General features: G+C 60.2%; 1 protein-coding gene across 1 annotated transcript; it reads right to left on the reverse strand.

Moving 5' to 3' along the window:
* Nucleotides 1–2,278: 2,278 nt before the first annotated feature.
* SLC9A1 (solute carrier family 9 member A1) lies at nt 2,279–26,537 on the reverse strand. Its single transcript, XM_041463183.1, has 12 exons — nt 26,192–26,537; nt 8,975–9,435; nt 7,276–7,526; nt 6,594–6,811; nt 5,952–6,154; nt 5,664–5,753; nt 5,238–5,308; nt 4,509–4,682; nt 4,289–4,403; nt 3,775–3,876; nt 3,079–3,151; nt 2,279–2,628 (listed from the first exon to the last, which is right to left on the reverse strand). The coding sequence occupies exons 1-12, from the start codon at nt 26,517–26,519 to the stop codon at nt 2,306–2,308; spliced, it is 2,409 nt and encodes an 802-aa protein (XP_041319117.1). The 5' UTR covers nt 26,520–26,537; the 3' UTR covers nt 2,279–2,305.
* Nucleotides 26,538–26,543: the final 6 nt, after the last annotated feature.

Consider the following 26,543-nt stretch of genomic DNA (forward strand, 5'->3'; position numbering starts at 1 on the left):
GACGCAAGGGTGGCACCCACCAAAGTGGCACCGCCATGGGCCCCACGGCACGGCCTGTCACACATCCCTGGCCACCTCATCCTGCCCGGGGGGCCCTCGGGTCGCCCCCGCAGCGGGACCCTGGCGTTCAGGTGTTTTGGGCAGGTGAGTGGCTGGCCGCGGGCTGAGTCAGAGCTGCCGGCTCAGCGCTTTGGTTCGCAGCCACGGAACGCATTGCATCGCAATTCCCCACAGCGAGGGGCTCGGACACCCCCGGCCCTGCAGCGGGGACTCTGCTGAGGGGATCTGATGGGATCCGGGGGATTTTGGGGTTGTGGCGCTGCTCCTCGCCCGGGCGCTGCCTGGAGCCGCTTCCCGCTCGGCAGTCCCGGGATGCCGGTGGGAACCGGCTCCTCTGGGAGGGCTCCTGGGAAACCCAGGAAGAAAATCGCAGAGCTCGGATGTCCCCAAGCCCCCTCCCCTGGGGATGGAACCTTTACCCCCCAAGCCTGCAGCAGTGCCAGGTGCCGGCCCTTTCTCCCTTGGGCCGGGACGGGCAGAGCCGTGCTGGGACAGCGGGCCGGCACCCCGGGGCTGTGCCGGGCGATCCGTGCCCCCGGCAAAGGACACTCCCCCGGAGACCCTCCCTGCACACCCTCACACCGGCGCACTCCAGGGAGGGATTTGGGAGCCTGAGCCTCTGTCTTTGCCAAAGCTGGGAACGGCTTAAAATGTCCCCCCGGGAGGGGGCTCCAGCTGTCCCTGAGCCGGGCAGGAGGGCGAGAGGCAAACCCTCCATGCCAGCGATGGGGACGAAGTGTCACAGCCACCTTGTTCCTCTGGGACAGCCGGAACCGTGTGGCAGCGGCAGGAGTCCGAACAGCTGGAGAAACCCCCACTAAAAATTAACATTAATTTATTAGAATATTTATGATAAAAACCAAGAATCTCTTTACATGTGGGTTTGGCTTTTTTTTTTTTTTTTTTTTCCTTTTTATACAAGAGAATTTCCATTGCTTTTTTTTTCCTCCTGGAAACAGAGCAGGGCAGCAGGCAGGCGCAGGCAGCGACGTGGGCGCTCGCCCCGGTGCCGCCGGACCTGGGGGTCCCAGCGGGGTGTGCAGCGGGTGGCACGTGGGACAGGCGCCCACCAAGGCAGCGGGGCAGAGCGTGGCAAGGCACGGCACAGGGAGGGGACAGCGGCCGGGGTCCCCGGGGAGGGGGTGGTGAGCACCCCGCGGTACCCACGGCGAAGGTGGCACACGGCAGGGGGACAAGGTGACAGACACGGGACACCCCTGAGCCCGGGGAGGGCTGCAAGTCACCACAACACCCGGCGACCCCTCCCAAGCCTTGGGCAAAGACGAGTCTTTCCAGGACCCCCGGCACCCCCCGTCGTCCCCTTGCTGCCAACCTTCCTGGTCCAAGGTGTCCCCGCGCTGGGGGAGCTGGCACTTGGCTCTCCCCCAGCTGCTCTCGCTGGCAGGGGGACAAATAATCCCCCCTGGCACACCCCGGGCCCGTCTTTGGTTAAGGAGCAGCCGCTGCCGCGCTGGCACGGGGCGAGGGGCGAGGCTGGCAGAGGGTCCCCGTGGGGACAGGTGACAGCAGTTCCAGGAGGGATGGAGAGGCTGCTCAAAGCGAGGGGGGTCCCAGCTTCCCCCCCGCATGGCTCTAGAATATTTATTTGAAAAGACCTGGCATGAAATGTGAGGCCAGGAGGGAGGATCCCAGGCACAGCCGGTCCCACGGGGAAGCTGCCAAGGCGAGGGAGCAGCAGCAGGAGCCCGAGAGGGTGCAGGGGGAGAGTGTGTGTGTGTGTGTGTGTGTGTGTCTGTCTGTCTGTCTGTCTGTGTGTCTCTGTGTGTGCGTGCCAGCCCCGGTGACAGCTCCTGCTGTCCCATCTCTCCGCTCCGGAGCAAGGCGAGGGGGCAAGAAAGCACAAGAGGGGAGAGGGGAAGCTGTGCCATGGGAGTGAGTGTGGAGACCCCTGGTCAGAGCCGGCCGCAGGTCCTGAGTGGGTGGGCACCTCTGGGAGAGCCCCGCGGGGGCTGGGAGGCGCCCGCAAATCCCAATCCCGGGCGGAAAATCGTCCATCGCCCCCCGGCCACGCAGCCCAAGGAGCCCGGGGCACGCCGGGGCTCCTTCCCTGCTCACTGGGGCCAGCCCAGGCTCGCTGGGCAGAGCTGTCCTGGCAATCTCAGTCCATCCAGGACAGTCTCCCCTTCCTGAACCCAGTGTGTAGCGACAAGAAACCAAAATGGAGAGCAAAGAACGAATGAATGAACAGAAAGAGAGAAACGGTTTGGAGGCTTCGTGCCAGCAGCTACTCCCCCTTGGGGATGAAGGGCTCCCCCTCCTCGGGCTCGGGCCGCGGGCCGGGGTCGCTCAGGCACCGCAGCATCCGCTGGTTGCTGGGGCTGTCGCCGGTGCCCGGGGTGAAGACGTCGTCAGTCCCCGGGGAGGAAGGCTCCTTCACCCGCATCACCAGCCCCTCCTCGTCCTCCTCGGGCGAGGGCGGGAGGCCACTGCAGCCCTTGGGCTCCTCGCTCATCAGGTCCACGGACTCGGGGGACTGCGGCGAGGCCGGGTCGATGGTGATGATGGGCAGGTTCTCCGAGTCCTCCTTGGGCTCGTAGGCCAGCGGGTCTGGGGGCACAGAGGGGTCAGGCAGGGAAGGGGGGGTCTCAGGGACCCCCGGTGATGCACCCCAGATGTTTGTTTAGGCCGGGGTGGCCGGGCTGTCTCGTTGATTCCCATTTCAGCTGTGTAATTCCCTTTCCCGATTCCCACACCCCAGCTGGAGCTGCCGACAGCCGGCTCCATCGGAAGGGCGAAGCTGCCCTCTGCTGATGAAGCGCCGGCTCCGCAGCCGCGGCACAGCCCGACAGCCCGTCCCCGCAGCGGGAGGGACACCCAGGACACGAGGAACCGAGGGTGCCAAAGCAAATGTGCGACGGACAAACTGGGCTCGGCTGCATGGGTGTGGGGTGGGGACGGTCGGGGCTGGAGAGCCACAGGGAGCTGAGGAGGTGCAGGACAGCCCCGAGGGCACAGGAAACAGCAGTGCCGCCCCCCGTGCAGCCCCCTCCCACCTACCTGAGCCGATGCGAGCCCGGGACATGGTGGGCGAGTCCACCCTGTGCGCCGGCACCGTCAGGTAGTTGTTCATCTGCAACGGGAGCAAGGCACCGTCACCGGCGTGGCCAGGGCAGGTGGGGAGGGCAGGCAGGGGACTGGGCACAGGGATGGGCAGGGACTGGGAACAGGGATGGGCATGGAACTGGGCACAGGGATGGGCAGGGGACTGGGCACAGGGATGGGCATGGAACTGGGCACAGGGATGGGCAGGGACTGGGCACAGGGATGGATGGGCAGGGACTGGGCACAGGGATGAGCAGGGAAGAGGGATGGGCAGGGGACTGGGAACAGAGATGGACGGCCAGGGAACTGGGAACAGGGATGGGCAGGGGACTGGGAACAGGGATGGATGGGCAGGGAACAGGGATGGGCAGGGGACTGGAAACAGGGATGGATGGGCAGGGAACTGGGCACAGGGATGGGCAGGGGACTGGCCACAGGGATGGGCAGGGAGCAGCAGTGGGATGCAGAGGACATGGACACAGATCCTCCCAGCCACGCTCCAGGGACTTGCCTGGGGCCTGGGGCAACCACAGGACCCCCAAGGCTTGGGGTCACCTCTGTCATCCGAACCTCAGCCCCCTCCCTGTGCCTTCTCCCTGGGCCCCATCCTGCTCAGCCCTGGCAGCATCCCTGCCCTGGTGTTCCCCCAACCTTCTGTTCCAGCTGCCGGGCCTTCTGCCTCCTCAGGAGCATCTGGTTCCAGGCCTCCTCGTAGGGGTCAGCCACCAGCGTGTGCCGGTTGTAGGATCGCAGCTGGGAAGAGAGCCCGGGAAAAGGAGAAGGGTTAAAACCCCACACGGACAGGGAGAGGAAGGTCACAGCCCCATCCTTCCTGGAGATGGATGGAACAGCCACCAGTGGGCAGAGCAGGTCCAGGCAGGCTGGTGGCTCGTCCCTTGTGTGTCACCACGGGATGCCTGATCCTGACCCACCCTGGCCCAGCGAGGGTTTAGAGGCTGGGCTCAGCCACTGACCAAATCAGCCCAGCCCTCAGATTATCCCAGCACCATCCCAGGAGGAAAAGCCTCCTGGGGAAGAAGAGTCAGCCCAGGAGCACAAGGCAGGGACAGCAGGGGTGAAGGGCCCAGCTGAGGGCTGGTGGGCAGTGTCCCTGGCACTCCCAGCGTGGCACAGGGGACACACACAGCACCAGGGGACACCTCACCCTCTGCCTGGTTTTCTGCAGGTTCGTGCGGAGGATTTTCCGGATCTCCTCCTCCTTGTCCTTGGACAGGGCTGGAAGGACGCGCTCCAAAGGGAGGGTCTGGGGGTTGATGTTCCTGCACGGACAGACAGGATTCAGGGACACACGAGGGCTGCCTGCCCCCTGGCCACCAGCAGGGAGCACCCAGTGCCACGGGAGGGTGCCGGGGCAGGGAACTCACTGGATGGAGACGGTGGAGACGGCAGAGGGGATCTTGCCGATGCCGCCGCTCTCCACCAGCTCGATGGCCTGCTTCATCTCCATCTTGTGGTAGAAGGCGATGAGCTGGGGCTCCTTGGAGCGCTCCCCTGCGATCAGGCACTTCTTCACATACTTCTTGTTGAAGCGGTTCAGCCTTCCCGCAGCGTGGGACAGGAGGGAGGAGCAGCCACAGCTCAGCCCTGGCCCCGGTCCCACTCCCATTCCCACTCCCACTCCCACTCCCACTCCCCACTCCCCATTCCCACTCCCCATTCCCACTCCCCACTCCCACTCCCCACTCCCCATTCCTACTCCCCACACCCCACTCCCACTCCCACTCCCACTCCCCAGCCCTGCCCAGGACAGCACTGCTGGGCTCACTGCTGGGTCCAGTTCCACCAGCACGGCTCAGGCCACGCTTCCCTGAATCCCTCCCCAGCCAGGGTGTCTCCACAACAGCCAGCACCTGCTGGTACCCACTAGGGATGGTCCTGAGCTCCTGCAGGGACTGGCCACTGGCAGCTCCCACCCTGCCACGGACCTGCTGTGGGTGCTGTGGCCAAGGGGTGCAGCCCTGCAGCCCTACTTGCTCCCAGTCCAGGGCCATAATTCCCCATGGTGAGTCTGCATATTAAAGCCTGGCACAGAGCTGTGAAACCTTCTGGTGGTGACTGAAACCCTTCCCCAGCCCCCAAACCTCCCCACTCACTTGTCCTTCCAGTGGTGATGCCCGTAGTGACCACAGATATCCTCGATCCCTGTCAGAAGGTGATCCAAGAACTGGAAGAGATGGTCCAAGGCATGAGCAGCTCGGAGGGCTCTTGGAACCCTCTCCCTCCCCTGATACCCACAATGACACATGGGGAGGGCACTCAGGGTGTGTAAAATCAGGGCTGTGGGTCCAGGATGGGCTTTGGGAGGGCAGGATGCACCCACACAACCAGGCTTGGCTCTGTGGGCAGCGGGGGTGTGGGTCAGAGCGGGCACTGGACGACACAGACAGGGGAGAGCCCTCGCTCTGCCCCCTTACCTTGGGCTCTGATTTAGGGGCAGGTCCCAGTGACAGAGGTGGAGTGGCAGAAGCAGAGAGAGCAGAGGGCTAAGGCAGCGCGGGGCGGCCGGAGCGGCGCGTTACCTGCGTGTGGATCTCCTCGTTGATGGAGCGCTTCGTCTCCTGCTTCTTCTTCACAGCCAGCAGATCCACCAGGGGCCGGATGGTCATGCCCTGGGGAGGGGGACGGGGGTCACACCTCTGCCCGAGGCACAGGCTGGGAGTGGGATGGGCTCAGCAAAGCCAAACCGCTGTCGGTGTCACTGTGCAGTGACGGGGTCAGGGAGGGAGGCTGGCGATGGGCTCCCCACTCTCCACACGGCCATGAAGAGCCCCCTTTCCCTCTGAAAGCACAGCCCGGCTGCCACCAACCTGCACGAAGACGGTGAAGAAGATGACAGTGATGATGGCAGTGAGGAACATGTCCCTCATGCCGAAGTGCTTGTAGTCCAGCAGGTAGCCCAGGGAGAAGGCGATGGCTCCCCGCAGGCCCCCGTAGGCGATGATGAACTGGTCCTTCGGCGTCAGCTTCACGATCCGGAACTTGTTGATGAACCAGGTGAGGACAAGGACACCTGGGGGAGCAGCACAGTCCTGTGGGAGTGCTCAAGGATCCCCTCCAGGCCCAAAGAGCCCACCCTGCAGCCCCTCAGGGCCGTGGGTGCAGGCGAGAGCCGTCTGCTCATCTCAACATCCCTGAGCAGCTTCCACCCCACGTGTGGCACAACCACGGCCTCAGCCCCATCTCCCCACAACACCAACCACCAGCATGGGGGGTGCCCACGGTGGAGCAGTGCCACCCAGGCTTCTCCAGCCTCCCCAGCAAGGCAAACCATCACCACGACCCAGCTGGCCGCTCAAGGCCAGGTTGGACAGGGCTTGGAGCAGCCCCGTATGGTGGAAGGTGTCCCTGCCCATGGCAGCTGGAACGAGATGGGCTTTAAGGTCCCTTCCAACCCAATCCATGCCATGATTCTTTCACCACCCGAGGGCTTTGTCAGCACTGACACTCACCCAGCACTCTGGCGATGAGGCAGAAGAACAGCGTGCTGATGACGAAGGTCCAGTTCCAGTAGTGGTGACCAGCCACGGTGGAGACACCCAAGAAGATGAAGATGAGGGTCTCGCTCACACTGCTCCACATCTTGAGGAAATACTTGATGGTGGTGTGGGACTTGTGGGAGATGTTGGCTTCCACATAGGGCCGCATGACCACACCAGCAGCGATGAGCCTGGGGGTGAGGTTGGGGCCCTCAGCAGCCATGGGGACATGGGGACAGCCCCAAGCCCTGGCCCTGCACCAGCATTTTGTGCTGTGACACCAAACTCCAGGGTAGGACAGGCATCGGGAACCATCAGCAAATATTCAAGGCCTCCAGAGAAGGCAACACGAGGTTTCTCCTTCCCCTGGCAGGGCAGGAGTGAGCACTGGAGCACAAAGCCACGGCGTCCTGAGCGCTCAGCAGGCCCTGCCTGCTCCTGCGTGCCCAGGAGAACAGCGACAGGCTGCCAGCACCCCGGGGGACAACTCCCCAGCCTCACTTCTTGGTGTGCCTCCTTGCACCCCCCAGCCCAAACACACCCCTGGGCCTCACTGGGCACGTACTGGGCACGCTGGGCCAGCCAGCACGGCCGTGGTCACACAGTCCCCCAATCCCCCAGGCCCTGGGACAGCTCCCTGCCCGTGCCCACTCACGCCATGATGCCGGACAGGTGGAAGAGCTCAGCAGACAGGTAGGCCATGTAGCTGTAGAGGAACACGAAGAGGGGCTCGATGACGCGGATGTGCGAGGTGAAGCGGGACGTGAAGGCGGCGATCACCCCGTAAATGACGCCCACCAGGACCCCGCCCAGGGACACCACGAAGAAGCTGAGGAAGCCGAGGATGATGTCCAGGATGGTCACCTGCTCGAAGCTGGCAAACTCCTCAAAGAGGTGGTACAGGACCTGGCAGGGAGAAAGGAGAGCAGGGTTCAAACTGTTCCTCTGGTAAGGGGTCCCCACCTCAGAGACCTGCCCAGGGACCTCCCTTGGGAGTGTGGCACGCCTGAGCTGAGCTGTGTCCCTGCCTGGTGACCCTGAGCCGGGTGCTCGACCAAGGCTCACACCAAAAGCAGCTGCTGGTGCTTTGCTGTGCCAGACACAGACCCGGGGGGACCAGCTCCCTGTGCTCTGTGCCCACAGGGACACACAAAGATGTGTCTGGGACAGCTCTGCTCTCCAGCTGTGCCACGAGGGCCTTTGGTCACCAGCCAGAGGCTGTTCCTGTTTTCCCAACGAGCAGGTCAGGACAGATCCAGGCTGGGGAACTCCTGACAGATGCACGGAGAGAAAAGCCCCCATCTGCCCTGCCCAGCCCAGAGAAGAGCCCAAACCCCTGAGGTGGCTTCTGCAGCTGAGGGAAACCTGAGGGAAAGACTGGGCTTTGCTGCCTTCTCCACCCCCAGACACTGCAGAGATGTTAAAGCACATGTCAGGATGGGATTTAGGGCATCCTGCAGGAATAGCAGCACTTGCAGGCAGGGAGAGGGCAAGGTGCCAGCTCCTGCCTGCCAGGGCCAGCCCTGGGTGGGACAGGGGCAGACAAAAGCATTCCCCAGGGATGAGAGTGGGGACACAGACCCTGCAGGCACCCCTCTGCTGGAAAATGGGGGAGAAGTGCCTGGAAAAAGCCCCGTGGTGGGACAGAGTGTTCTTTGTCACCAGGAACCTTGTCAGCAGGGGCTGAGCAGCCAGCTCCGGAATGGACAGCTGGGATATGGGAAAAGAGCCAGGAAAAAGCAGTGGGTTGGGAGTCAGCTTAGAGGTCAGCTCTGCAGAGAGGAGAAGGCCACGCTGACAGCCAAGCCAGCACCTGGACAGTGATGTCCTTTGGAAGGGGAGCAGGCCTGGCCCCACCTCCCAAAGGTCCCTGCAAAGCTGCTGCTTGCAGCGGGGCTGAGGGGCGACCCAGGTGGGCTGCCAGCCTGCCTTCAGCCCCCCCAGGTCTCCCCCTGCCACGGCTGATGTGCTGCTCTCCCACCTCCTGGGAGCTGGGGGACAGCAAGGGTGACCACGTGAGAGGAGACGGCCGGAGCAGCAGCCACAGGGCAGCTCTGCCTGCCCCAGGGCCAGCCCCTGCTGCTGTCCCGGGCAGGACAGGCACGGGCACACAGCAGCTCCAGCCAGGAGAGCAGACTCCCAGAGCCCACGGCACCAAGAGGCTGACCAGGCCCTCAGCCTCCCCAGCCCTCCAAGAGAAACACTCCACCCCAACCCACCCCTGCGGTGTTTTAAGCTCTATCTTTATCTTTGCACCTGACGAGGCTTGGCCCAAGCGCAGCTGCAGGAGGCACCTGGCAGCTCGGGATGGCCCCGACAGCCGCCCCCACCCCGCTCTGGGCCGGGCCACTCACCACGGTGACGGCGTCGTTGAGCAGCGACTCCCCGAAGACCAGGATGTGCAGCAGCTCGTTGATGTGGATCTCCTCGAAGACGGCCAGCACGGCCACCGGGTCCACGGCCGAGATGATGCTGCCGAAGAGCAGGTTGGCCAGCAGGCCGATGTGGTTGAGGCCGGGCCCGCCCAGCTGGCACACGGCGTACATCAGCCCCCCCAGGAAAAAGGCGTTCCAGAGCGTGCCCACCACGGCGAAGATGAGGATGGTGCCCAGGTTCTCGGTGAAGGGGCGCAGGGGCAGGAAGTAGCCGGCATCCAGGATGATGGGGGGCAGGAGGAAGAGGAAGAAGATGTCCGACTTGAGGATGGGGGGCTTTTCACCCACCCCTTTGATGAGCCCCCCCACCAGAAGGCCGACCACGATGAGCAGGCAGCTCTCGGGAACGATGCTGGACACTGACGGGATCACGTGGAAGCCTGGAGAGGGGCAGAGAACGGGAGACACACAGGAATGGAGGATGCTGTCTGCAGGGACCAGCTCCCAGCCCTCCCTGCACTCCTCCTGACCCATCACTCCTTGTGTGCCTCAGTTTCCCCTCCTGCCCTGCTCTGTCAAGTGGAAACTGCAGCTTAACCAGACCTGGTACTTCTGGTGTCAGAACCCTGGGAGTCCCAGCAGCAGGTGACAGCCACCCTTGGGACACGCCAGGGTCTCTCCCTGGGCGTCAGGCCTGTGACAGCCCTGCAGCACAGGCAGCTCTCTCCACATGAACAGCCCTGGCTCCAGCTCTTGCCACAGCAGCACTGCCCCCGGGCACATGCAGGCAGTGGCACTTCCCTCCCATCAGACAGCAGCCTGCCCACAGTGGCACTGCTGCCAGGCACAGCGCCCATCCCGGGCATCCCTGGCACAGGGCACTGCGGGATGTGGATGGCAGCTGCTGCTTGGTGGATTCAGGATGCAATTCTCCTTCCTGGAGGTTTCACACGGCTGGTTGCAGCAGGGACAGGATGCCTCCTCGGGGTGCAAGGTGACAGGGAACACATTTCCCCCTTTTCCAATCACAGCACAACTCCCAGCACAGCTCCCTGAGCCAGCCCTGACCTTCTGGGATGACATTCCCACCAAACACCCCCAGCCGGGCATCTGCCAGCACACCAACACCCACAGAAGGATTTTGGGTTCCCTGGATCTCCTCCCAAGCCTTATAATTATTATTTTGAAGCGAGGCATATTTGTTCCCTGGCAAGGGAAGCAGTTTAAAATAAGGAACCCTGCCTTGGCATGCCGTGTTCCTCCGTTCCTTCCGGCCGTGCCATCTGCAGCAACTCCACCACAGATTAAATCCCCTCCAGAACGAGCCAGATCCCCCCCGAGCCCGCAGGGGCCACATCTGTGCCAGAGCCAGCTCATCCCTCCTCCACCTGCACAGAGACCCCAGGGGAAAAGGGCTCACAGCCCCCAGCCCAGCCCCACGCAGGTCCCTGGGGGAGGATTAGCCCCAGATTCCACCTGAGCTGCAGGAACAGGCTCAGCATGGGCAGACCCAGAGGATTCATCACACCCGAGGCTCCAGGAGCCATTCCAGCTGCTGCAGAGGTCCCTGGAGCTGGAGGGATGCTGGAAGGAGTCTGGCTGTGCTTTGCCCCAGCAGCACCAAGCCCAGCAAACAGCTCGAGGGAGGCAGGAGGAGCTGGGAACATCCAGACTCTGTCCCAAGGCACTCCCAACACCCAGGCACCTGCACTCAGGGGCTTCCCAGCCCGGATGCAGCTCCTGATTCACCATGGGACTGTTCTTCTTTCCTGGATCCCCTGGAGCCCACACAAGCTCTGAGCACCCCAAGGCAGCCCTGGCACCGAGCTCCCCATGGCAGGGGAGCTGGGAATCCCTTTTCCATGCACAGCTCATGCAAACCCTGGGAAGCACCGACCCTTCCAGCACACCGGGCAATTTCTGGCTGGAGTAAGGCTTAAAGCCACACAAGCAGCAAGAAGCCAACAGCAGATCAGTTTTTGCTTGCTAAGGATGTTCAATCATGAATAAAACACAAACACTGACAATTAAGCATCTCTCACTTCTTCCCCACAGGCCCCAGGATTCCATTAAACTGGAACATTCGTGTGCTGATGGGAATTCAGTGATTTACAGCCTTTTTGTAGGGCCCTAAAAATACACTTACACGGGCTGCATTTTAATTATGCCTTTGATTTCACTGAATCTCAGCCATTTTTTGCTCCCTGCTTGCTCCTCTCAGTATTTTTAGAGCATCCCAGAGCTCACTGGTACCAATCTGTTGGCGGGAGCCAGCATCCCACTTTGGGATGGGGTGACTGATGGGAAGGATGAGGCCAGGCAAGGGTGAGCTGCTTTGATCCCAGCCCTGAGCCCGAACTCCCTCCTGGAAGATGAGGAAGGCTGTGGCAGGATGCTGGGAGATGAGAATGCCCAGGCACAGGCACATCCAGGGGCAGCAGAAAGGGGAATAAGCCTTGATAATGGCTTTAAAGATTATGATTATGATAATAATAGGAACAATAAAATAATAATAATGTGACCCCTGACCCCTAAATCCCCAGCACAGGGCACGCACAGTCACCCAAGCTTCCTCCTTTGGCAAACAAACTCCATGGGAGCAGCTCCCTCTCACCAGCATCAAACACCAGCAGAACCATTAAAAGTGAGACAGTTGAGTTAAACATGAACCCCAAGGGCTTGAGCAAACACAGAAAAGGAAATCCAGGAGATAACAGTTCCTATGAAAACAGCTCCGTGCCCACATCAGGCAGCCAGCTCCCACGTGCCCAGCAAGGCACACTCAGGGATCACTCACTGGTGGGCAGCAACTCCTTGGGTGGGGGCAGAAAGGAACTGGGGACAGGAACCCCAGTTTAACCACACTCTGAGCACTTGCAGACCTGGAGGAGATCCCATCCTCCAAATGAAGGAGATTTCGGGCAGGGAAAGCTGGCTCTGACACAGTTTGTTCTGCAGCTTCTGAGCGTTTCTGGTCTTTATTTTGGGGTCAGTGGATTTGCCGGACAGGGAGGGAGGAGGGAAGGGAGGACAGGGCACAGCTGGAAGGGCCTGGCACGTTCATGGTTAAGCCGGATGCTCCTGAGGCTTCAGCCCACATTCCCAAGCGCCCACGAAGGGACACGGCCTCGGGGAGCCAGGATGCTTCCAGGATGATCCTGCTAGCCAAGGGGAGGCACGAAAAGGAGAGTGCTTACACAAACCCCCCATCCTGGCCAGGTTTACTGCAGCAGCTGCAGGCTCCAGCAGGCAGGCTGGAGGAATCACTCAATTATTAACCAGGGCTGGGAGCTCTCCCACCCCCGGGGACTCTGTTCTGAAGGAGGTGGTGGATGGAGGGTCGCTCTGGGCAGGGGGCGGTGAAGCCCCCCAGGAGATGCTCTCTGCAGCCCTGGGGACCCCAGGTGGGGGCTGCAGGGGGCTGGGAGCAGCCCAGGGTCTGGGAAGGAGGCGCAGGGGGAGCAGGCATGCTCAGAAGGGCTGCCCTTCTGAAGGACACTGCAGAGAGCAGGGCTGGAGCAGACCAGGGTCTGACAGCACCGGCCCTCCAAAGGCCACCCGAACCCTGCAGGACACCAGGCTGGCAGCGTGGGCCCTGCAGGGGGACAGCAGCAATGCCAGCTGAGGGATGCAGCAGGTGGGCACACCTTCCCGTGGGACACAGGCACCACGGAGAGCCCACACTGTGCTGGCTGAGCCCAAAATCACAGATGTGTCACCAGCCCTGGGGACAAGTGATCCACGAGCTGTGACTCAGCACCATGCCCTTCTTTCTGGTGTTGGGGAGGGAAGGGAAGGGAAGGGAAGGGAAGGGAAGGGAAGGGAAGGGAAGGAGGGCTGGGCTGGGCTCCAGGGTCTGCAGAGCTCCGAGCCCCTGGGATCTGGCTTTCCCACGCTTGTTTTGGGCAGGTCAAAGATGGGGGTAAGACCCCAGCAGGGTTACAGCCCTGTGAGGATGGCGATGCAGTGACACAACATTTTGCAACTGGCTCCCAGGGGAAAATCCAGCCCAGTTCTCCAGAGCTTGGCTGCAGCTTCTTCCATTTATCCTTCGCCCTCAGAAAAAAGCACAGTGGATTTCTCTCTTCCCTGGCCTGACCAGCAGCTGCCCAAAGATCAGGCAGGCTCTGCTGGCTGCTGTGGCCTCCAGCAGGGCCATGGGGATGTCGGGGGGTCTCTGCTGTGCTTCTCCCTTGGAAAACGGAGCCGGATCCAGCAGCTCCCTGCAAAGGCAGGGAACAAGGGGAACGGAGGGAGCTGCACCAATGTACCGGAGAAGCCTCGAGGGAAGGGGATGGAAATTGAACTTGCTCAAAAGGAATTAAAGAGCCGGTGATTTACACCTATAAATAGAGCGAGGCCAGGGCTGGTGTCACCCTGCCAGGAGAGGGGTAAAACCACTGCGCTTAAATTACACTCACTGCCTCTCACAAGCTCCAACGTCACCACGTGCCCTGAAATTCCAGCCCCACAGAGCTCCAAGCTGGCTTATTCCCCCAGCCACCCCACTGGGAGGGCACACGTGGGGCCGTGACGCAGTCTGGGCTTTGCCAAACCCTTTTCTGTTTCACCAGGGAGCAGGCAGGGTTTTAATGCAGGTCCAGGTCACCCCAGTGCAGCTTTTTTGGGTTGGTTTCAGCAGCCTGGGTTGATTTGGGCAACCTTTTAAGCACCCAGTGGCTTCAATGTCCAGAACGGAAAAGCGTTGATTTTCCACCCCAAAATGCCATTTCCTGGTGAGAAGTTGACTTCTTGTTTTTTGTGTTAAGGCACAGGTACAGAAAGTGCTTCTAAGCAAAACAATTTCCTCCAGAACAAACCAAATGTTTCATTCGAGCCTCATTATTTTGTTGTCGCTAATTACGAGGCAAAGCCAAGAACCAGGAAGGTAATTAATTTATGCTGCTTTTTGTGAGTCACTGAGTGAATGCAGATCCCACACAAGGGCCACAGAGCCACCCTCCAAACCTGGCCCTGGGCACAGCGTGCACAGCCAGCACGGGCACAAGGGAAAGGCAAAACATCCAGCCCTGATTTTGGGTCACTCCTGCACCCCAAACTCGGGTGGGCAGGGGCTGCAACCAGCCTGGTGCCCAGGACAGCAGTGCCCCAGAGCCTCCAGGCATTTTCAGGAGTCAGGATCACCTTCATCCAGCGGGGTGGGATGAAGCCCTGGGCCCCCAGGGTCTGCCTCCCAAGGCGCCCAGCACAGCCTGGCTGTGACCCTGCCCAGCTGCACTGCACACAGTGTCCCCAAAAGCCACGCTGTGACAGCCCACAGCCACCGGGACCCCCTGCCAGACGAGGAAGGGACTGTTTTATTTCCCCTTTTATCACCCCTGTGCCTACAGACCTCGCTCACCCAGCTCGGCCCCACCCCGCAGCCACCCACCTGCCCCTGGTTTTACCCCTCTTTCCCACCCAGTGCAAACAGCCCGGGGCACCAGGAAGGAGTTCCAGGGCCAGGAGCCCCAGGGCTGCCTGGCACAGCCCAGCCCCGTGGATCCAGCCCCAGCGCCTGCAGCAGGGCAGGTGTGTGTGGGAAGGTGACCTGGCTGGACCCTGCCTGCTTTGCAGAGATAAGAGCAGGGCTGATAGCATCAGGCCAGCCCTTGGGTGACTCAAAACCTGCAAGCCACAGGACAAAAAGCAGACACTGCCAGGCACCTGCCTTGCTGCAGCTCAGCCAAGCAGCCACAACCCGGAGCTGGCTGCACACAGGAAGACTCGTGAGCAGTGGCTTGGTGGAGCCCCAAGGTACAGCCACATCAGCCACAGCAGGAGGCTAGTGGGATGAAGGGAAGAGCCCTTCATCCCTGAGAAACGACAGATGCTGCCCTGCCCTGGGGAGAGCAGGGGCTGGCAGGCAGGTGCAGCAGGGCTGTGATGTCTGACAGCTCCACTGTCCTCCTGCAGCAGCAACTCCCAGGAAATTCCCACTGGCAGGCCCTGAATAAATCCTCTGATGGAAGGGGAGACAAGTGCAGACACCTCACCTGAGGCAGCTGGAGGGAGCACTTGCCTTTCCCAAATCCCACTGCTCCCTGGGGGCTCTGGGGGGCAAAGCCTGCACCCCAGGGCAGGACAAACACAGGACAAGCTGCAGGCAGAGCCCCTCTCCTTGGAAGGATGCTGAGAGCTTCCCATGCTCCAGGCACAGGGGATGGATGCACCAGCAGGAGCAGTGCTGGCATGGCTCTCTGCAAGGTCAAGGTGCCAAGGACAGTTCAGAGATGGTCTGGGGGATGAGCCTGGGCTGCTCTGTGCACGGAGCCTGCTGGAGAGCAGCTATTTAGAGCCATGTCATGCACTGTGGCTGCTGAGGGTGATGATGGGATGGGGTCTGGTGTGCTGTGAAAGCAGCTGTTGGGGCAGGGCAGGGAGGGGGTACAGCTCCTTGCCACCCAGCACCAGCCACTGGCAGGACACAGCTGGGAACAGGACGAGCAGCTGAGCCCTGGCACAGGCAGCGACAGCAGGGCAAGGGCAGAGCTTCTGCTGGCCACTGAGTGCCAGGACAAAGTTCTGCTGGTGCCTCAGTGCCTGCAGCAGCGCCATGCAGGAATGTGCCTCCAAGCCATGCCAGCCACAGCAGGCACTGCCACGCTGCAGAGGGGTGCAGGGAGGGCCAAACTGCAAACCCTGGACATGCAAACCCAGCCATGGGCTCCAGCACAGGAATTCATCCCAAGGGTGATGATGATGGTGGCACTACCACGAAACCCCGAGGCTGTCCTTCCCGTGTGGGGCTGGACCTGGAGATGCAGAAAGGTCCCCAAAAAGCTGAGCAGCCTGGGGAACAGGACCAAAGGCGTCACTGCATCCTGCAGCAGCCAGAGCCAGCAGCTGCATGCAGGTGAGCCCAGCTGCCCCCTGCCCTGACACCCTCCAGGAGCAGCACGCTGCCCTGCCGAGGCAAACCCCACGTCCAGCAGGCTCCTGGAGGGGGGCATTGCAGCGTGTGAGTGCTGCAGGCGTGCTGGGAGCCCGCGGCAGTGCTGCAGTGCTGCAGAGCAGGGAGCAGGCAGCGCTCCCCGCGTGAATCATCCGCAGGCACCCTGATCCCAGCCTGCCAGGATGGGCGGCCCCTGCGTGTTTGCACAGGGACATCTCCCTGGGCCCACCCAGGCTCAGCACAGGGATGGGCAGCTGCTCCTGGTTTCTGCTCCGAGGGCTGTGCCCCTCTTTGCAGACGCTGTGGCACAGCCCTGAGAAGCCTGGTGAGCTCTGGCGTGACCCAACACCCTGCACTCCTGCAGAGCACACACTGCTGAGCCTGCAGCCAAACTGCTGCCACCATCCCTCCCAGTCAGACCTTCTCCTGACCTGGGAAGGACTGGGAAGACTGGAGCAGCACCTCCCCGGAGGAGAAGGTGCCCACACACAACCACAGCATGCCCCGAGAACAATCCATGGACAGAGGCCTTTAGCACAAACACTTGAACACTTCTTTTTTTGAGAGCAGCAAGAGCACGTACCCTGGTTTTATCTTGAAGCACTCACAAGAAATTAACAGATCAATTGGGAGTCTTTTACAGAGCTGGTATTAATTTCCTCCCAGCTGTAGAAAGGAAATGAGAGACAAAAGACATTAAATGGACTTGCCCAAGTCCCCAAGTGAATGGCGTGAGAGCTGGCATGAGAACCCAGCAGCTCCCAATCTCCAGTCCTGTGTTTAGATAACGCTTCTCCTTCACACCAGAAGGGAAGGCAAGGACACTCTGCAAGGAAAGCACACATCAAGAAAGACCTGATTGCCATCAAAGACTGAGAGACCCAGGGCCCTTGGAGTGTCACCCCACGGCTGCAGCATTCCAAGTGGGGAGGAAAACACAGAGCCAATGAGCAGCCCTGGGAGGCTTCAAGGTGCCACCACACCTTCAAAAATCCTCTTCCAAAAATCTGTGCACGGAGCAGCTCTCCACCTCTCTCCAGGTCCAGAGCTGCCCTGTGACAAGCCACCAAAGCCACCCTGGCCTGCTGAGCTTCGGGACAGCAGTGCAGGGTTCGGTGCTGCGGTGAGCCCTGGCTGCATTCCTCTAACGGGCACGTTCAGGGCCACTCCCAAACCACAGCCTGCAACCACCAAACCTGTTCAGAGCCCCTGGGCAGGCTACACACACTTTTCCAGGGCAGGACCGTGAATCTTCACCGAGCCATGGCATTCACCCAGCAGGAGCCGGGCACACGGGGACAAACTGCCACCCAGATTTCTGCTGTGCTTGCTTCACCACTCATTTTGACTTTTCCCCACCAGCTCTGGATGGGTGCAGCTCACAGCCAGGCCTGCAAGGCACAGCTTATTTACCCTGGAAAAGTGAGTTTTCTACAGGGCAACAGCATCCTCATCCAGGTTTATATCCTTCAGAACAGGGACAGCAGCTGGACTTGCACATTTTGAGGAGGTTTAAGGTCTAGAAAAACTTCTTTAGCTCCAGGGAAAGGGACAAGGAGCTAAACATAACTCACTCTCCCCAGCCAAGCTCTTCCCAGATTCCTTCAGCTGCTGCAAAGATACCACGAATAGCTGGGTTAGGAGGGGTCAGTGCCAGGGGATTTCTGGAATAGAGTGCTCCCAGTTCACATCTGCTGCAGAGGGAACCTTCTCACTGCTGGATGCAGACGGGTGCTCTGGAGCAGGAGGGACTCAGGGTGATGCAGGAGACAGTGCCTGGTCACCCAAAATAAGGCTCCAGTTGCTCTCCCAGCTCCTTACCCTCTACCACAGGACACAGCATTTAATCCCCAGCTCCTGCTGACCCCCAAACCTTGGGGAGAGTTAAAGCTGAGCCAGGCTGAGGTGAGCACAGACAAACCCCCAGGCAGAGCGATGCCAACCGCCCTTCCCAGGAAGGGCAGATTTCCTACCGGGAACACGGGCAGGAAAGACAAACAAAAGCTTTTCAGGAAATAACCTGTTGGTCTCCACTCGGACAGCAGGGAGGAGGTAATTGCAATTAGCACTGATTGCTGCCGGGCTTTGCAAGGCCAGACAAAGCGACAGCACTCTGAGCACACGCCAGCAGCACGGAGCCAGCACAAGCAGCCGGCCACTGTCACCTCTGCCCCAGCCCTGGGACACCACCCCAGCCACCATGCTTCCCACAGCACAGGAGCTGCTCCTGCAAACTCACCCCCAGGGACCAAGGCTGCCGTGGGAAAAGTGTTCCCAAGGGAAACTGAGGCACCAGCAGGGCTGGAAGCACCAGCTCTTCTCTTCAAAGGCTGAAATCTGTGCCCCTGGTGTGTCTGCTGCTGAATCTCCAGCAGCGGGGTGGGAAGCTGCCTTCTCTCCAAATCCCTCATTAGGATTTAGCATGTTGTGACTCCAAAATGCAGAATAATTCCAGGCACTGGAAATAAACTGCTGCCACGGGGTGTCTGCTCTGCAAGTGAGTGTCTTGCACAAGAGAGGGGAATTATTTCCCTAGCAGCACCCTCTGTTAAGTGGGATTTCAGTGCTGTCCCTGGGGGTCGATGGTATTGCAACTTTCTGGAGACAAAGACCTGGGATGCTGAGATGTTTGTGAGTCACTCCTGGGCAGCTCAAGAAAATGTGTGTGTTCTCTTCTGACTAAAAAGCACTTTGCATTCTTCAACTTTCCACTCAAAACACCAGCCCAACTTCAAAGGAGCCTCAGCCTTACGCAGGCAGGTTCTGGGAAGGAGCCCCCAGAGACACGGGGTGATGTAACACCAGATTTTTGTACCACCAGAGGTGACACACCACCAGACTCATTCTCACTGCTTCACTCCAGGCAAGGCTCAGCCCTGGATCTTGCCTCTTCTGACAAACAGGCAGCAACGAGTGCGTGCACGCCTGTCTGCTCAGTTTTAATTTGGTTTCCTCCTTCCCAAGCAGGAACACACGAGCTCTGCTGCCCCAGGAAAGAGCCAAAGAACAGAACATGGCAAGATTTAACACACAACTGGAAGACACTGTAAAATCAGAGGGGTCTGTGAGACATCAGCACCATGGGGGACCTCAGTGGAGGGACAGGATCAGCACTTGGATCAACTCAAACCATCCCCTGCTCTCTGCTGCTCCCTCGGAAGCTGTCTGGCCCTGATCTCAGAGCACTGAGGTGTTCATCAAAGCTATGCTGGCAGTTTTGAGCCCCAGTGGGTGAGAAAAAGCTGCTGCTGACTCAGGCAGCCCAGCGCAGACACAGGGGGATGAGATGCACCCCAGCTCCAGCTCCACTCAGCAAGGCTATGTTTTCACAGAGTATTCCGTGAGGATTTCAGGTTTGATTTGAACAAATTAGGCCTTGGGGACCCAAAACAGAAGGAAAAAAAAAAGAAACTAAAAGTTCACAAGGCAGCTGCAGTAACTCATCCCCATGACTGCCCATCCTCTGTCGGTGCCCACAGCTCCAAGGATGCTCTACAAGGGACCAAGCCCTGCATGATCCTGGCACAGGCTCAGAGCCCCCTGCACCTACAGCCAAAACCAGGAGGGAAAAAGGGAAGGACTGTGTTAAACAAGGGCTTATTTGCAAGCCTAATGAGCATCTGGCTTGTACAAGTGCTCGGGAGATATCAGTGTCCCTTGTGCACAGGAGGGGCTGCAGTCCCTCTGTGCCACAGGACTGCTGTCACCCCAAGAACAACCCTCTGCCCTCCACCACCACCTGCTCTTCCCTTCTCCCATGGGTAACTCTCAAACCCCAAAGCAGGCTATTTAGCCACATTAATTGCAGACAAAAGACTTGGGAGTCCCCCAAGGGGACTCCAGCACCTCTGGGGTCTGGGCAAGCTGTGGTTGGGTGATTGGGCAGTTTGGGAGAAAGGATGAGAACCAGACAGGCCAAATATCGACACGTTCTGCTGTCACCCCACAGACCACCCCAGGTCACCTGCAGGTCTCAGGGGAGGAACAGCTCCATGGCATCCCCCTGAAAGCCAGGCCAGCACCAACCACAGGGCTTGCAGCACCCACATCCCAAATTCCAGCCGCAGCCTGTGTGGGAGGCCAGCCCATCCCCGACCCCAGCAGCAGGTCTCCAAGCCTTTGTGGATAAATGGGATGAAACAAAGGCTTTGGTTCCCGAGGGCCCTGAGGTCCAGAAGCTGCCACAGGCACCAGGGGCCCTGCAGGGAGCAAAGGCAAGGCTGCAACGGAGTGCAATCCTGCCTCAATGGACATTCGGGCTCACCAGGGAGGAATGGCTGTGATTACAGACCTGCTCTGCTTTTCCCACTCCATCACCACCCCCTATTTCACAGCAGGAATCTTTCACTCTTCCAACCATAATTAAACTAATGGTTTTCTCAGATCCATGGAGGGAACAGTTTGGATGTTTTTTAGCTCAGACGCCCGCAATGGGCAGATCAGGAGGAAAAAATAAATGCTGTGGCTGTTCTTTCTGAGATGGCAAAGCAGGGAAAAGGGAGCCAGAGCATGTGTTTAGATCATCCCCCAACAAGGAAGTGGGAATGCAACAAGTCTGCATTGGAGGAGACTGTTTAAATTCATCACCACGACAATTTACACTTCTGAGGCTCCAGCTGCAGCAGCACCTCAGAATCCTCTCTGAACAGCCATTCCCGAGGCCCAGCTCCCCTGAGCAGCTCCCTGGGACAAGAGGGGACACTGGGGTGATCTCTGAGCTCCCACCACCCCCGTGCCTGCAGCCAGCAGCGATAAGCCAGGCTGTCAGACAAACAAAGAATGAGACAGACGTTTCCCTCCAGCCCAGGGGGAACCCCCAGCAGCCAGAGCCAGGACCCAGCAGAGCAGCCCCTTCCCCAGCCCGGCTCTGCCATCCTGGAGCCCAGGGAAGCCACACCGGGGTGGCAGAAGGGCCACAGGCCAACCCCAGCACACTCAGAGTCACACACATATTCCCAACGCCGGGCAAAGCTCCTCTGGGAATGTTTCTTGGCTGTGCCGTTCCCACCTTGCAGGTGGCACTGGCAGAGGCGTCCCCATGTCAGTGGCTTGGCTCTGGGGTGTTTCTGCTGTGTCTGGTCTCCAGATCCAGCTCTTCCATCCAGAGCCACCACCAGAGCAGGTTTCCTACCCTGCTTATCAACCCTCGCCCACAGCAATCTCAAGTTCCTCAGCTCGCAGGGCGCTGTAAGACCTTGGGGCGGCCCCTCCAAAAGCCACAATTTCAGGGCAGGGATGTGGGCTGATAAAAACATTTGAAAAGCACCCAAGTGTTTTAGCAGCCAAGAGTTTTAGCACCCAAATCTCGCTGCCAGCCAGCAGTTCTACAAACGTTTCTCTGGCAATTTTGAAGTCGTCTGGTCTCGTCCAGGCGCGGGAGCCCTGAGCCTCTCTGGGGCTCCACAACCCCACCTGCACCCTCAGGTTCTGCCCTTCTTCTCCCAGCTGCTATCACCAGCTCGCAGGCCCCGAGAGCTGCCCTAATCTTTCTCCCCTGCAGGAGCAGCAGTGCTGGGGAGCACCGGTGCTGTCCACAGCAGTGTCACCGGCGCCGCGCCGGCACGGCGGGCTGAGCTGTGACACCCAACCTGCCCAGGGCACCAGCGTGTCCCACATAACCCACCCCGGCTCTGGGCCCTGAGCACAGCTCCATCCCCAGCTCGTTTTACACCAGCCCACCAGGCACGCCGGGGACACGCCGGGGACAGTTCTGTGAGAGCCAGGCTGGCGCTGGCAGCCGTCGCTCGGTCTGGAGGGGCAGGGAACAGCCCAGCCACAGCAGAGCTGCCAAGGGGGAAGGAGGACAGAGCAGTGACTCAGTGACTGCCACAGCGAGCAGTCTGGCGAGAGAAGGAGCTCAGCTGCCTCCTGGGACCCCAGCATGGCACCGGCGTGGGGACACAGGCAGTGATGTCCCCACGCCCTGGGTCTGGCTGAGCTGGGTCTGGCTGGAGCTCCTCTGGCCCACAGCAGCCCTGAGAGCAGAGCCTCTGTGGTGGCTGGAAGGGGCTGATAACACCCTGTGCTTCAGCTGAGCACACTCACAGCATCAAAGCTGCCCCCACACTCCCGGGAGCCGGGCTGGGCAGCACTCTGGGAGGGGACACTGCTGGGACTGTCCCAGGCTGACCAGAGGGATATGGCACGCCACACAAAGCAAAGAGGAAAGAGGAACAGAGGGTGGGCAGTCCTAACTAGGACGTTTGCTTTCCGGAGCAGCCACTGTGCTCCTGAAGGTACTTCCCAGGAAGTGGCTGGACATCATCTGCTGATGGGAAGTAGAGAATAAATCTTTTGTTTCCCTTTGTTTCCGCACATGACCTTTGCTTTTGCTTTACTAAACTGCCTTCATCTCTATCCATGAGGATTTTTCCACCCTAGTTTCTCCTGCAGAGGAGGGGAGTGATAGAGCAGCTTGGTGGGCACCACGAGCCACAGAATCATGGAATGGTCTGGGTTGGAAGGGACCTTAAAGCCCATCCAGTTCCACACCTCCCACCCCGGGCAGGGACACCTCCCTCTGTCCCAGGCTGCTCCAAGCCATGTCCAACCTGGCCTTGGACACTTCCAGGGATGGGGCAGCCCAGGCCCAAGCTGTGCCAGGGCCTCACCACCTTCTGAGGACATTATTTCTTTCCTTAATCTAAACCTGCCTTCATAAAACCACTCCCCCTTGTCCTGTCACGACAGGCCCTGGCATGAAGACTCTCTCCATCTGGGGGAGATGGGCTCCCAGAGAAAAGAAGGAAAAGCACCAAGGAACCTTGGGCTCAAAGCATACACTTGAGGTTACTTTCCAGCCAAGGTGAAACGGCCAGGATGCTCCAGGGAGGCTGGGAAGCCATTTGGTGCAGACAGACAACAGGACGTGCCCCAGTGGAAGGTGGCTGATGGAATATCACTCTCTGCTTTCTGGCTTCACAAGGAAGGGCCAGCATGGGCTTTGGAGGCACAGGCAGCCCCAGCTCTTCTCCCAGGTGGGTGAGAGCTGGTGCTCACCACAAAGCTCTGCCTGCTGGGCCCCAGCACAGCCACTCAGGCACTGCTGACCACAATCTGTTATTTACATTCCTGACTCACTCCTTCCTTTCCCCTGAAACGAGGAGGTATTCACAGTCCAACTTGAATTCCCCTTAACGTCTCTGGGAGCCACGTGAGCTGAAAGGTCAACCCTGAGTGAGGAAAGCAGGTTTTCCTGCTGGGAAACCCCTCAGCTTCCCTATCTCTCCCTGGGCATGGTGTGAAGGAACCCTTACAACAGCCCTGCAAAACCTTGGAGAAGGGCAAGAGGGCTCCTGACTGGGGTGTTTTGGGAAGCTCTGACCTTCTGCAACAGTACAACAGGCTGGGACAATGTCTGGCTGCAACTTGCAGCTGCAAAGGCTTCTCCTGGCCAAGTCATGCCACCACCAGACGTGGTTGTAGCTGCTCCTCACTCCCTCTTCCCCTGCACAGCCTTAAAATATCATGTGAGTGTTAAGTAAAGCAGCCAGCAGCAGCTTCCCCTTCTCCACGGGGATTAACGAAGCAGGAACAGCCCACGGCTGCAGGACCTGCTGGGGAGACATCCCCCTGTGCCCTGTCAGGTGAGGAATCCTCCAGAAACCAGCATCCCTGAGGCATTCTACAAAAGCTGCAGCAAGAGGGGAAGGGCTCAGCTCACACCTTTGGTCCCACAAACAAACTCACAGCGAGAGCTGCTGGAGAGAGGACAAATCCCTGGATGGGACAACAGGAGGATGCATTTAAGTCTGAAGAGCTGCCTAAAGCATCAAGAGCAACAGGGGGAAACTGAGCAACAGGACAAGGTCAAGCTGCATCCCCTGGCCTGGAGCAGAGCCCTGGGAGCACTTCTGAGCTCCTCGACGTGGTCACCCTGCACTGCCCCAGGGCGGCACCCTGAAGTGACTCAGGGTTGAAGGCTCAGGTTTGTAGGGACCTGTGGCTCCATCACCAGCTTCAGCCCAGCAAGGAGGCCTGTGGAGCCAGGGCAGGGCAGCCAGGAGGAGCTGAGCTCTGGTGCACAGCCCACGCCGCAGGAAAAAGATGTTGGCCCCCTCAGGGTCACCCTGATGCATCAGTAAATGCACACTGACAGCGTGGGGAGAAAGAGGAAGCACGGCAAACTCCTGTTCTCTTTATCAGCCCCTTGCTCTCTTCCTGGAAGTGGGATGCTGCAGACCCTGTCTGGTTCAGGGAGCTGGAGCTGTGTGAGCCCCATCCTGCCATTCCAGCAGTGCCCACCTGTGTAAGAGCTACCCCTGCGTGGAAAAAAGCCTGTCTTGCTGCTGCTGAACAACACCCCGTGCTCCAGGGCAGGAAAGACGGCGCTGGGATATGGACACAGAGCAGTGAGAGGTTTTTGGCTGCTCACGAGCACAGGGAGCTGTACCTGCAGCTCAGGAACTACCTGCCAAGGCAGCACGAACAAGAAACACAAAACGCTGGAAAGGAGGCAAAGGAAAAGGGTGTCCCGGGACTGCCCTGCTGCCAAGGCCCTGTCACAGCTGTAGGTAAGCTAAGGTGTGGATTTTGGCATAATCTACATCTCTGGAGCTCTGCAGAGCACCTGCCACCTTTGCCAAACTTGCAGGGCAGCCTCTCCTAAAATACACCCCTTGAAACACGCAGTCTTGCATAATACTTGTAGCATCAAAGACCTGACAGCCGGCAGCCACAACTTTTCCTGCAGCACAAACGAGCCCTGACTGCGGGCAAGGGCGGCAGGAGCAGCTTCCCGTGGCGGCAGCGGGGGCACAGAGCCTGCTGGTGTCCCCAGCCTGTCCCTCCATCCCCCGAGCCGCTGCCCACTCTGCTGCTTGCCAGCTCTCCCCGTGGCAGGCCCTTGGCCCCTCCTTTCTGCTCCGGCTTCCGCACAGATATTCCTGATTTCATCACTGCCTGCTCCGGGAGCAGCTGAAGGCGCAGCGCAAGAGCGGAGCCCGAGAGGAGAGCTGCCTTCCCCGGGGAGAGGCACCTTCCAGCCGAGCCTGGCACAAACCCCACGGCTCCCAGCTGGTTCCAGCCTGCTTGTCTCCCAGACAAGCCTCCGGCTCTGAGGTGTTCTCACTCCTCCGCCTGCACGTAAATAAAGCGCTCGGGAGGGGTTGTGGAAACGGGGCTGCGCCTGCCCACGCAGCTCGCAGCGCAGGGAACGCCGGGGGGTATTCTGAGGAGTCCTGAGCTCCTGGGGGGCTCTCAGACCCCTCCAGACCAGGACAGGGCACAGTTCACAACAGGAACCACCTTTAAAAAGCTCCCAAAGCAAGATTTCCCTCAGCAAGGTGGAGCGCCCCATAAGTGAGTGTTATTAAACCACCGATGGCAACTGAGGAGCAAAATGAAGGCGTGCAGAGCTCCTGCCCTCCTCACCTGCTCCAAGGCAAACATTTCACCTGTCCCCCCGGCTTTATCACCAGGGATGGGAGCAGGGCCAGCTCAACCTCTGCACTGCTGGGGACAGCACAGCGGCTTACATCACGTCACAGGTTTGGGCTAATTCGGCTGCTATTGATCCAGCTGCAGAAGTTTGGAAAACACTTTGTCAACAACCCCCGCCCCGGCAGAGTGATGCTTTCCCAGAGCCATCCCAGCGGGTGACTTTCCCAGCCCCGAGCCGCTCTCCTCAATGCGGGAATCTCCTTGCAGCAGAGGCAAAGCCACCCCGGTTTGCTGCGGAGCGGGAGGAAGGGGAGCACCGGCTGGATTTTGAGTGACTTCTCCAAGGTTACAAAAAGCATCTGTGGTTTAGGGAGGAAGTGAGCAAACTGGGTGCTTCCTCCCTGAGTGTCAAAGGGAGGAAAGCAAACCTGGTCCAAGCAGGGGTCAGGAGCATCTCCAGGCCCGCTGCCAGGCTCGGAGATGAGCAGTCTGGGGGAGCGGAGGGGCCGGGATGCCGCTGTCCTCCAGGCCCAGGACAGAGACCCAAGGTCGTGGGGAGAGCAGTGCCCACCCTGCCCAGCCGGCCTGCGAGGTTTGCGGATGTGCGGATTTTGCCCCGGGATGTTTGGGGTGGTCCCACCCTGGAATGCTCAGAGGGGTCTGTCGCTAGGATGCTCCAAGAGGTCCCTCGTGCTCGGGATGCTCACAGGGGGCACTCCTTGGGATGACTGGGGGTGTCTGTCCCACCCAGCCGGGGGGTCCCACCCCGGGATGCTCGAGGGTCCCTGCTGGGAGGGTCACTCCTTGTGATGCCTGGGGGTCTCTGTCCCACTTGCCCGGGGGTCCCTCCTTCTCCAGGCCACCGGGGCCCCTCCCCAGGCCCTCTCCCCCGGACTGCCCCCACAACGCCGCCCACCTACCCAGCTTCATGAGGCAGGCCAGGAGGATCCAGAGGGAGATCTCGAAGGGGATGCGGACGTGCGTGTAGTCGATGCCGATGACCGGGAAGGCTTTGCGGTGCTTGGCGTGCCCCTCTCCCGAGCCGTTGGCCGGCTGCTCCTTCAGCGGGTGGATCTCCTCGGGGGCGGCGGGGGGCGCGGGGGTGAAGCCCGGCACGTCCCCGCCGGGCAGCGGCGCGGGCTGGCCCTCGGAGGTGAGCATGGGGTTGGCCTGCAGGACCTGCCCGGGCAGCAGCGGCCCCAGCAGCAGCAGCGCCCAGGGCAGGGCGCGCAGGGCCGCGGCGCCCATGGCGGCGGGCGGGGGGCGGCGGGG

The sequence above is a fragment of the Pyrgilauda ruficollis genome, unplaced genomic scaffold (genome assembly GCF_017590135.1).
Source record: "Pyrgilauda ruficollis isolate IOZ18807 unplaced genomic scaffold, ASM1759013v1 scaffold162, whole genome shotgun sequence".
NCBI classification, from domain to species: Eukaryota; Metazoa; Chordata; class Aves; order Passeriformes; family Passeridae; genus Pyrgilauda; species Pyrgilauda ruficollis.